Genomic DNA, 12,903 nt, shown 5'->3' on the forward strand with positions numbered 1-12,903 from the left:
ATATTTCTGCTATTATATTCATTATATTATATTATAATTGACAGTTTTTATATCTTTGGTCCTCACTAGAACATGAGTTCTTTGATGATGGCACTTTTATTCATCTTTGAATCTTTTGTACCAGGTATATGTTCTGTCTCACACTAGACACATCATAAATATTTGATAAATTAGTAAACAAATGAACAAATAAAAGCTGCAATCAGCAGCATTAAGTTTTGATGGGATCTGTGGATAATATAAAATACAGAATTCCTAGCTGTGGCAGCAGATTTATTGCTATCATAATGGATCCACAGCTTCTTTCTTGTTCCTTGAATGTGACCAGTAACAATGCACCTGGGAGATCTGATGAAAGAGTATTCTGTGATAAGTGTATACAGAAAGGAGGAACCAATGACTCAAATATGAATCAAGCCGGAAGCTTCTGCCATATGGGCAGCATGGACTTCAACCAAAACAATGAAACAGTGCTGTGGTTTAGTAGAGGTCCTACCATGAATAGAAGGATACCAGGTTGCCACTGTGTCTCAGACTTCAACTCTGTGTCGTTGACCGTTTTACCAAAGGTAGGAAACAGAGCCGTAGTCATGCCCCATATCTATAATAAGTATGTGGATAATAAGCATCGAGTACAGCCCTGATGGTAGTGTCACTGTCAGAGACTTGTTTTGTTTTCCATTGCACTGCTATTTCTGTGCTGTGAGAACTTAGCTCATCAGTTATCGAAGAAGGGGAAAGTTAATGACCACAAGAGGGCTTACGATGACCCTAAGGCAACTTTCAGAGCTATTCTGCAAGAAGAGATTTTTATTTCCCAAACCAAGGGGCAATTTCCACCAGGGCTTTTTTGTTTGTTTGTTTTTTGTTTTTTGTTCTGCATTTGCCATCTCATTGGTAATAACAAGACTGCAGCAACAAAGGAAATAAATCTCACTCTATTTCTCTCATAATTCCATAAATAGTTTGCCTGCCTTTCATTGAGGGCAGTTAGTTAACATTGAGGGCAGCTAGTTAACAGCAAGAGCTACAGAAAAGTCCTATAATTAATCAATCTTCATTGCCTTCAGTCTGAATCTGAGTATTAAAATTCAGTAGGTGCAATTAGACAGAATCAGGCAAATATAAAGGTCATAACATTAGTCACAGTGTCACCTTATTTCTGAGCCTTTTCTTTCTTCTGAAGTGGTGTCTTGTCAGTGGGGGGATAGAGCAGCAAGAACTCTCTTGTTCTGGGAGTTTGTTAAATTTTATCTGCGATTTTTCCAATTTTAATTAAATACTTGATACCAGGCTGCAGCAACAGAAACAATGCAGTATTGGGTTTCAGCACTATCACTCTATCATCTTATCATTTAAAGTGAAAGATAGGAGGACTTTGGGGTTCTGACGGTTTAATAGCTTTTTAAAAATTACCTTTCTTTCCCCATACCAGATTAGAGATGGGGGTGGTGGGGAGAGAGCTTCAGCATCGTCTCGCCAGAACTTCCAGTTCTCTAGCTTTTTATACATCCTACTCACACTCATCCTACTGATTTCCACTTAGGACTGCAACTACCCGTCCTCTCTGCTTGTCCATCAGGAATATTGACTTTCCCAAACATTGCTTAAAAATTGAAAAGTTAAACCAAAAATACACACTTTTATTTTCTTATTTTAATTTTTTCTAAGCCAAACTGTATCCAGCTTTATTAAAGACACTTTCCATAAACAATCCTGGAATTTCAGTCAGGACATGGGCAGACAATTATTAACAGTATACAACAACTTTCAAAAATCCTTCTCTAATGGACTACCAAAAATCAGAAAGCCACTATAAAACTCAATAAAGTCTTCATCTGATGCACTGAGCAGGGAAAGTTTTGAGTGAGGGTTGACGTTTCACATTTAGCATGTTTTTAACAACTTTTCACAACCGACCCTGACTTTCAGAAATGAAATGAAAATGGCAGAATTTGTTTGAAGATTCACAATCTAGAAACATAACCACTGCTCTTTTGAGGCACGCCATCTCAGTGGCACCACTGGAAAGTCCAGATTGCCTGACGCATTGTAACCAATTAATGGGGGTCAGGTCCCAACAGATGTCTGGGTTTAAGGGAGTTAAGTCTATGCTGGAAGGTGGAAAGGGAGAAGAAGACATAAGAACTAATTTGTTTTCCATACCACAAGACTTTTGCGCCAAGGTGGCCATGTGTGTCAAAGTCAGGAAATCTTTCCTCCTGGGCACCAAAAGGAAGTCTCTCAAAACTAGAAGGGAAAGGTGTTTCACACATCAATCCAGATTTGAAGACATTCATTAGTGACATACGCTCCTTCCCCCCAAAAAAAACAATAATGAAATGTTGTGTTCTAACAACATAGCTTAAAAAAAAAAGTAAAACAAAATTCTGCATTTTTATAAAACTTGATAAAAATATTTCAAACTGTACAGTCACCAGTACACAGTTATCAAAAATGCACATACTTCGCTTGGCATTTCCAGCACCTTCAGCTTTCTGTGTCTGGTCTCCGTTTCTGCAGGGTTATTCCCCTCCTTGCCAGTATCACCTTTTCCCTTTTTCCCTCTGGGTACCTTCTGTCCCTTCTTTGCAGGGCCTTTTTAGGCCTGGGCTCTGACTTTGGAGGAGCAGGTTTAGCAGACAATCTCGCAGATCTTCTCTGCAGTTCATCCTTCACTTTGGCTGTATCTCCTTTCGCATCTGCTTCAGCCTTTCTCTTGGGCATGGTGGCGGCAATGGTGGCAGGACGTAGGTGCTAGGTGTGGGATGTGGCTGGGCACGGGATGCAGTGTTGCATGAGCTTTGGTCTGTCCAGGGATCGTTCTCGCCACTGCTTCTTCCAATACACACTTTTAAATGGTACCTCTATGGTCTCCCACATCAGGAGAGCCCTCAGTGCTTTCCGTCAGCCTAAAAGTCCACGATTTTATTCTTCACTATTTTCTCAAGCCTATTCTCACACCTGCTCCTCCCTTGCAGTGAATGATACTGATTCCAGTTTTTCTGAGAAAATAGGGAAAGGGGTTGAAAAGATTTGTACTGTCTGCCTGCCCATTTACAAATATTATCTGATTTAATTTGCACAGTCTGAGATGTGGAGATTATTCTTTCTTTTACAGATAAGGTAACTGAGGCTCAGGTAAGTGGTGGTGCTGAGACTGAGCTCATGTTAGTTCAACTGCCAAACTTCTCCTCCCATGTGATGGGATGCAGCTGTAAAACAGAAATACTAGGGCATGAACATCAGATTTCTCACTTCCCTATTCTAAATATAGCTAAATCCATATGAATACATATTCCATGACTTTCTTGTGCTTCTTTCCTCCGTTAGGCTAGTAATAGTCTATTCATGCTTTGTATTTTCTCTTTTGGGATATTTGATTATCAACTTTCCATAACTTCAAACTCTTTCTTTTAATAATTCTTTCCTCCTAATATATACACATACTTATATTTCCCTCTGTCTTAAAAAAATCCATTTCTCATCCTTGCATCTGTCTCTGTGCGCCACCTTATCATCCTTCTTTCGTTCACAGCAAACTTATTTTTAAAAGTGCTTTAATTCTACGGGTTCCCTCTAATTCACTCTGTAGTCTGAATTGCAAGTCCATCATTTCATGGAAATTGATTTATTCTATAAATGTGGGGTTTGGAGTTGGGAAATAACCAAATCCAAACTCACTCTTCACTCATGACGCTTGGGCGATCTCTGCTGTGTATGACACCCACTTTGGGATACTCATTGTTGAAACCATGTTTCTATGACTTTCATGATACCATTTTCTCCTGGGTTTGCAATTCCTTTTCGGGCCACTCATTCTTAAGTCCATTTGGTGCCACTGCTCCCCTTTATGCTTCCTAAATGTTAATACTCTCCACCATCTTATCATTGATCCTCTTCTTGCTTGTCAACTTTGATTGAAGTATTTCACCTGTATCTGTGGTTATAAATGTATGCTATCTGTACACTGATGTTCCCCAGACCAGTGCCTCCCAGACCCATATTTTCTGTTGTTTAATGAACTTCCATTGAAATTTCCAAGTCTGTAGGTTCAAAACGAAATTCAAAGTCTTTCTATTCATACTCTCTACCAACATGACTAGTACCATGATACACTCAGGTATGTCCCCGTCGGGATTTTAGAAGTCATCCTTTGCCCTCCTCCCTTCCTAACTCCCAAATAAGAATCCTCTGAAACATTCCTAACCTTCAAAATGACATCTTTTGTTGTTGTTGTTGTCGTTGTTTTTGAGACAAAGTCTCACTCTGTTGCCCAGGCTGGAGTGCAGTGGCACAATCTCAGCTCATTGCAACCTCCGCCTACCAGGTTCAAGCGATTCTCCTGTTTCAGCCTTCCGAGTAGCTGGGATTAGAGGCACGCACCACCATGCCCGGCTAATTTTTGTATTTTTAGTAGATACAGGGTTTCGCTATGTTGACCAAGCTGGTCTTGAACTCCTGACCTCAGGTGATCCACTGGTCTCAGCCTCCCAAAGTGTTGAGATTACAGGTGTGAGCCATCGTGCCCAGCCAACATTTTATTTGTTGTCCTCAAATCTATCGTATTTATTTGTACTTCCATAATTTCTTGCTTTAACTAAAATTTTCTTTATTTTTCTGTAAGATTTGTTTCATTTTCTGATTAAAGCAATAAGTTAATTATGAACCATTATGAATATTATATTTGTTCTGTTTATGGGTTTAATTTATGCCCACCACAGATTATAAGGTCTTGATTACTTATCCTCAACGTAATAGTATTTTACTACATCAGTGTCCTTTGATGTTTTTTTCATCTTGTGTTTTTTATTTTTTCCCACTGTGGTCTGCAAAAAAAACCTTTCAGTTTATTGCATTATAGAGCAGTAGTGTTTGTTGTTATGTTTTGTAGGGTTTTTGTTTGTTTTAGATTTTTTTTTCAACTTGCAAAGGCCCTAAAACTTTAAACAGGAACTTTGCAAAAGGTTTCTGGTCTATTTTTCTGACTATTTGTGCTGGACTTTAGTTAATGATTTTCCTTTTTTTTTTTTTTTTTTTTTTTTGCGATGGAGTCTCGCTCTGTCGCCCAGGCTGGAGTGCAGTGGCGCGATCTCGGCTCACTGCAAGCTCTGCCTCCCAGGTTCACGCCATTCTCCTGCCTCAGCCTCCTGGGTAGCTGGGACTACAGGCGCCCACCACCACGCCCGGCTAATTTTTTGTATTTTTAGTGGAGATGAGGTTTCACCGTGTTACCCAGGATGGTCTCGATCTACTGACCTCGTGATCCGCCCGTCTCGGCCTCCCAAAGTGCTGGGATTACAGGCGTGAGCCACCACGCCCCGCCCCTAGTTAATGATTTTCTTAAATATCATAATGCTAAAAGGAATTTGTGCTAGAATTTTCCTAAATAAATTGATAACTACCTTCTCTGACATGTAACCCCCTGCCAATTGCATATATCAGCGAGACTTGAAAAGATTTTTTGCTGTCCTGATGTGATTGTCCCATTAGTACAGAAAACAAAGGAAAATGTAGTTTGATGAAACAGGTTCTCATTCTGAAATTGTTTGCATTTGATCTGCCTTTATTTCAGGTTTAATAGCAGCTATAATCAACATTGGGCAACTGCTTTGCTCTTTCTAGCTGCAGAAACCTCTGGCCAAAAACACAAAGAGGCACACTGATTTGTGCATGGAAACACATCCTCATTCTTATTTTCAACATGAGAAGTTGTCACAGACATCCCTCTTCTTTTGCTTTGAGTCAGTTTATGTGATGGCATTTATCATTAAGACATATAATCTCTTAGTGATTGTTATTCAGTAACTTTTGGTTTTAGTTTCTTATCTTTGAGGAAGCCCCTTTTTTCAAGCAGCTAACTCTTGCATCTAAAAAGTGTCTTCTTAGGTATATCATCTTTCCATTTTGCTGGAATTCTAAATTTTATGCTACTTATCATTGAAAAAATACTGAATTACTTCATTTTTGTATTTTATTAAACTAAAATTTGAATCTGAGTCACTCACCATTGATAGCTTTATACTGTTTAAATGACTTTTTAATTTTGGTGTTTGGGTGTGTTTGTTAGCATGTAGAAAGCAAGCCCAAGGTAATTTATAAAACTATGACTTACAGTGTATGGAACACTAAGCAGAGTTTATTCAAGGCAACTGGTGCTAGATGCTATGAAGATTACTCTAGTCTTCAATATTACACTTATTTTGCCTTTTCATAATATTTTTATATGTGAATATGTGGAGACACAAACTCTTTTTTGAGACGTTGTCTTGCTCTGTCACCCAGGCTGGGGTACAGTGGCATGATCTTGGCTTATTGCAACCTCTGCCTCCCAGGTTCCAGGGATTCTCCTGCCTCAGCCTCCCGATTAGCTGTTATTATGGGCATGCGCCAACACGCCTGGCTAATTTTTTTGTACTTTTAGTACAGATGGGGTTTCACTATGTTGGCCAGGCTGGTCTTGAACTCCTGACCTCAGGTGATCTGCCCATCTTGGCCTCCCAAAGTGCTGGGATTACAGGTGTGAGCCACCCACGCCCGGCCGAGACACAAACATTTTCTTACCTCAAAACCTGGACTACACAAGAAATTCATTAAGAATGAAAGTAATATATATTTTTTCTTAACAATATCTTGATCTTTAAAGAATCAGTTCTATGTATACTGTTATTAAAATCTTATTAAATAATAGCAATTTATAGGAATCTAAAAGAAATCAATATTGAGATTTTTATTATATATCTATTAATTTTCAGTGGATCTCTGCTGAATACCTTACAAAAAATTATAATTATTTTTCCATTAATCTGATATTTGAAGGTAAGACTCAACAAGAACAATGTAAAAATGAGAGAAAATAAGAGGGAAACATTAATTTTTTTCTTTGACTTTTATTTCATCTGCATAATTTAATCAGTTTTTCCTTCAAATATTCAAAAACCTGCATTGGTATTTTTTTCTGACACATTTCCCCTGTTAGACTTTAGTTTTTCTTAGTTCATATTCTTGTGTTAATGGCTGGTGGAGTAACGTTTCCTCACACACAATGTTTTTTAAGGTGTGTTTCTATCTAGAACACTAATTGGTCAAATATGTATAGCACATGAACATTAAAGGGTGCTAACTACGGTTATCTCACTGAAGCATTTTATTTTTATTTTTATTTTATTTTTTTTGTCGTTCAGCAAATGTTGATTTAATTCTTAAGTGCCAGGCTCTAAGAAAGGTACTGAAACATTTTCTTCCATTAAAGAAACATAAATAACAGATAGACATATTGTAGTTTAAATAAGTACAGTGATGCTGTAAAAATCAAATTAAGACAAATAGGAGATGTCTATGAAAATGGTCATTACGCAGCCTCTCCCTTCCTGGCTATCCTGCATTCCTACCTGCTTAGTTTCTCTGATGAGACGTCTATGAGCTTCTTCCTCTTCCAAAGCCTCCCTGCCTCTCACTGGTCTCCCCAGGCACATTGATCATAATCTGCCTTTCCGTCTCCCTCTGTAGAATACCACTGCTATTCACTCTGCTCATTGGACTAAGCTGGCCTGCCCACTGCTATCAGCATTGCCTGAACTTTTCTGCCACCATGAGTTTGCTCAGGCTTATCATTCAGCAAGATACGTTCTTGGTTTCTCCTCTGCCTGTCATAATTCTGTCCATCCTTCAAGGCCTGCATTAGTGTGCTTTTGTTACCCATGTTTACTTTCCTTCATTGCATCTACTCCTTTTAAGCATTTGGCTATTTATTTAACAGACCCCCACCCTTCTGGAATGTAATAATAAACACACAGGCAAGCTAACAAACTTGAACTCATGCATATCCCCTGCGGAGCCTAGAATTGCTTTCCATTCCGCTTGGAATGGAGGATGCATACGTATGTATGCAAATATTGAATACATTCATTTGATGCACAAAGGCTATTTCACAAGCATTTAATTTCTTTCTAGCATATGCCAGACTCAGAGTTTGGCAATGGCATAGAGATGAAATAGGCAAGTTAACAGACAAAATACAGTATGTTAAGTGCTTCAATGGAGGTAAGCATGGGAAACTTATAGGAGTGTTACTAATTCAGGTAAGTGAATGAATGGATGAAAGCATGGATAAGTTCTTTCTTAAACCAAGAAGAAAGAAAGTGTCTTGAGCCCGCAATGTACTAAGTACATGTACTAAGTACTATTGTTGACAGCTGAATACTAAATAGGAGCTCCAGAGAATTAACCTAAGTTATTCATTTACGTATTTATCCTAATCAAGGAAGTGACTCTCTCTTCATATTCATAAGTCCTGCTCATGCCCAATTGGAGGGAATTGTACAGGATGATTACACCACAGGGTGGAAATTTCGGGAGCCAAGTCATAATTCCACTTACTACATAAGTGGTACTACTACAGAATTGTGGAAGGAGCAAGGGAAGATTCAAAAAACCAGATAGAAGGCACTAGTGGAGTCTAAGCCAGTGTTTCCCCAAGTTTAATGTGTACATCAATATCCTAGGCATTTTGTTAAAATTAGATTCAGACTTCATAAGGCTATAGTAGCGGCCTGAATCTCCCAACAATCTCCCAGGTGATGGCAATATTGCTTGCAGGGTAGCAAGGTACAGGCAAATGATGACAGTGACTTGGGTTAGGGTGGTAATAGTAGAGATAAGAAGTGGTCTGATTAGGGAAATATTTTGAAGGCAGGCCCTAAAGGGCTTGCTGAAGGAGAAACAAAGGCATCAGGATAACTTCTCACTTCAGGGGATGTCAAAGACTGTGTCGAAGGAGCTTATTTCAGAGCAGAAAAGAGTTCAGTTTGTGATATGCTAAGTATAAGATGCCTTTTAGGTTCCCAGTAGAGAGAATCACAAAATGCAATGGAAAGTAGCAGGTGTATACATTATATTCAGTGTTATTGAAGATTTAAAATTTTATGTTTCTGTGCACCACAACTATGTAACTCTTTCTAAGTGTGCTTAGAATTTATTATATTGTATTAAAAATGTGAGCAATGAAGAGGACCTAATTGATTTGTGATGCAGTTTCTCTTTCATTCTCTTGCATTGACATTAGTAAAATAAGCAGTGTTTTCTTGTCCCTATGCCAGAGTTCCTTACAGTGAAATAAACATCATTACTCAAATCATTAAAACTGTTCCTAGAATCCAAAATACACATCACTGTGCATATTTAAAACACAATGTATTCAAACACTCTCTAGGTATAGACCTAGACTTTAAGATGATTTTCAGTACCTATTGATTCTGGTAGATGCCTCGCTATGAGATGTATTACCAGATTTTCCATGACTGTATAGATGGCTTCATGGTGTGACTAATTATTATTTATTTTCAGGGCAAAATTATGCAATGTTATTTTCATCACATTGTGAGAGGTGGCCATTAGATAGAGCTTGCATAAAAGTTAGTTCTCACTGACTCACTTATCACAAAAGAAGACAGTGTAGACTAGGATTGTATCAAAGATAAATTTACTTATAATCCCCTAAACCTCAATCATGTAAAATCTTGGCCTTACGCATTCTCATTTTCAGGAAAAAAAGCATTCAGAAGAATATAAACTGAAAACTACACTGCCACTCCTTTCCTCCTTGTGATGGCCATGGAAATGCTAGCGTTTAACCAGAGATTTGGACTCTCAACATTTCAAATATTTTAAAGAACTTTAAGTAGAACATACCTGTGCTTAGCACTGCTTCGGTGCTAAGTTAACATGCAGTGAAATAAGATTACGGGAGGTGGTTCATGGTTTCAGGTAGGGGTGAAATAAAGGCAACAAAGGGCAGTTTGGATTTAGAGGACACTTCATACTGTGGAACATGTGAAAATTCAGTTTATTGTAAGCAAAAATATTTATAGAAATCCATGCTTTGCTTTTCTTATTGTTAAACAATAAAATGTGCTAGGCTTTATGACCAGAGAAAAATGGGAAGGAGATATTGCAAGGATAACCTGATGATTATGTTTTTATAAATAAGATCCCAAACAGATGGAAATTAAACCAAATCATTCAATAACAGAGGGTGACAGTAGGTCTGAAGGCAACTACTTTTATGGAGAGTGTTGAGGAAGTCAGAACTTTACTCCTATATCTGGACTCCTTTCAATCTGGAACCCTGGGCTAGGACTAACTACCTTACAGGACAATTAGGCTTTCCGTTGATTTGAAAGAATTGTGATGACTGGACAAAGCCGTTGTTGAACCCTGAACTTGTCACATTATGAGAGGTGGCCATTAGATCAAGCTTGCATAAAAGTTAGTTCTTATTGACTCCTTTATCACAAAAAGAAGATGTTGTAGACTAAAGTTGTATCAAACCTTGGTTGTTTTTCTGCAGACTTGTTTTTTTATAGTGGCATGGTTGTTCTGTAGACCTTTTATAGTTTTTCATATGGAAATCCAGAATCTAAGTATAGGCATAATTATTTCATGCATTAGTTCAAAGATGTCAAATATTTTTCTACTATTGTATCTATTTTTATATAATGTATTAACTATAATATAAAGTTTGACTTTTGCATGATAATTTAAGAAACTAAATTTCTTACTCTTTCGTTTCCCTAGGTGCACTGAATCAAAAAAATTGGGGAAAGAAATATCCAACATGTAATAGCCCAAAACAGTCTCCTATCAATATTGATGAAGATCTTACACAAGTAAATGTGAATCTTAAGAAACTTAAATTTCAGGGTTGGGATAAAACATCATTGGAAAACACATTCATTCATAATACTGGGAAAACAGGTAAAATATTTGCATTCTCTTTGCCTTTAATGTATTTTTCAGACCTGGAGTATGTTTAGTTTCATCTCATTTTCCTTTGAATAGTGTACTGTGAACTAGATAGAAGTTATATGTAGAAGAAACCAAATGGAGCAGAGAAAATGGGAAATTTAGACAATATTTTGACAATTTATACAAAAAAAAAAAAGACCAGTGTCATCATGTCATGTTTTCCTACAATGTAACAATAATGATGCTGCCTTTAGAAGATGTGATAATGTGATTTACAGCTAATATAATTTAGTCAATTACTTAATCAATCAGGATTTCTTTTTCTTGAGCACTAGAGTTTGATCTTTTCTGCCTAGCCTCATGTTATAGTCAGTATTTGGATATGAAAAAAGCAATTGACTGTAATTTAAAATTTAAGAAAATAAATTCCTAGCTCTTCTATATAGAAGGTTTAAAGTTGTATCCCATCATTAGGAAACCCTCTCTAAGTGCCTTTTTATTGAGACTATCTTTTTTTTTAAAAAAAAAAAGCAAAATATAATAAATTAAAATTTAAATACAAATTCTAATAAGTTATACATAGATAAATAATTTCCAAAAAGTGACACCTTTTCTTTTTTGATATTCTAGTTTTTTAAAAAATTGTATTTTGGGAAATTATGTAAAGGCAAATATACATGTAAGACAAAGATTAGAAAAATATTCAAAATTGTAATAGCTCTATGGGGGTAAGCTTTATCATTAGTGAATTTTTTTATATTTTCTGTATTTAGGTAATGTAATTATTTGAATGTAATAATTTAATTTCAAAACTCAAGAGAGTAGTAGTCAGGCATTGTGGCTCACGCCTGTGATCCCAGCACTTTGGGAGGCCAAAGCGGCCAGATCACTTGAGGTCAAGAGTTCCAGACTAGCCTGGCCAATATGGCGAAAACCCATCTCTACTAAAAATACAAAAATCAGCTGGGTGTGGTGGCACACTTCTGTAATTCCAGATACTCAGGAGGCTGAGACACAAGAATCACTTGAACTCAAGAGTTGGAGGCTGCAGTGAGCCAAGATCATGCCACTGCACTCCAGCCTGGGCAACATAGTGAGATCCTATCCAAAAAATCAAAACAAAACAAACAAACAAACAAAAAAAACAACTCATGCCAGGCACAGTGGCTCACGCCTGTAATCCCAGCATTTTGGGAGCCCGAGGTGGGTGGATCACCTGAGGTCAGGAGTTCAAGACCAGCTTGGTCAACATGGCAAAACCCCATCTCTACTAAAAATAAAAAAATTAGCCAGGCATGTTGGTGCATGCCTGTAATCCCAGCTACTCGGGAGGCTGAGGCAGGAGAATTGATTGAACCCAGGAGTTGGAGGTTGAGTGAGCTGAGATTGCGCCATTGCACTCCAGCCTGGGCAGCAAGAGCGAAACTCTGTCTCAAAAAAAAAAAAAACAAAAAACAAACTCATGAAAGTAGAGATTTTTCTACATCAGTGCCTGATATGTAATAAACACTAAGTATTTCTTGAATGAATAATTTTTAAAATTATTATGCTACATGTGATAATTACCTAAAAGTATATTGTCCCAAATCTCAACATTTTTATTTTCAGTTTTGAAGGGTGTTACAAAGCAGTAGGGCATGGAACCTCTGCTTTTGTTTTTTTGTTTTTATTCTTTTTATTTATTTATTTATTTATTTATTTATTTATTTTATATATATTTTTATTATACTTTAAGTTCTAGGGTACATGTGTACAGCGTGCAGGTTAGTTACATATGTATACATGTGCCATGTTGGTGTGCTGCACCCATTAACTCGTCATTTACATTAGGTATATCTCCTAATGCTATCCCTCCCCCCTCCCCCCACCCCACAACAGGCCCCAGTGTGTGATGTTCCCCTTCCTGTGTCCAAGTGTTCTCATTTTTCAGTTCCCACCTATGAATGAGAACATGCAGTGTTTGGTTTTTTGTCCTTGCGATAGTTTGCTGAGAGTGATGGTTTCCAGCTTCATCCATGTCCCTACAAAGGACATGAACTCATCATTTTTTATGCCTGCATAGTATTCTATGGTGTATAGGTGCCACATTTTCTTAATCCAGTCTATCATTGTTGGACATTTGGCTTGGTTCCAAGTCTTTGCTATTGTGAGTAGTGC

General features: G+C 37.4%; 1 protein-coding gene across 4 annotated transcripts in view; it reads left to right on the forward strand.

Annotated features, from left to right (window-relative positions):
* Positions 1-12,903, forward strand: part of PTPRZ1 (protein tyrosine phosphatase receptor type Z1) — a 187,816-nt gene that overhangs the window by 82,441 nt on the left and 92,472 nt on the right. For all 4 annotated transcript variants that reach the window (XM_054496480.2, XM_054496481.2, XM_054496482.2 and 1 more), the window contains exon 3: positions 10,576-10,755. In XM_054496480.2, coding sequence (XP_054352455.1) covers positions 10,576-10,755 — 180 coding nt within the window. The remainder of the gene's footprint in view (positions 1-10,575; positions 10,756-12,903) is intronic.

Source organism: Pongo pygmaeus, chromosome 6, assembly GCF_028885625.2.
Source record: "Pongo pygmaeus isolate AG05252 chromosome 6, NHGRI_mPonPyg2-v2.0_pri, whole genome shotgun sequence".
Taxonomy (NCBI): domain Eukaryota; kingdom Metazoa; phylum Chordata; class Mammalia; order Primates; family Hominidae; genus Pongo; species Pongo pygmaeus.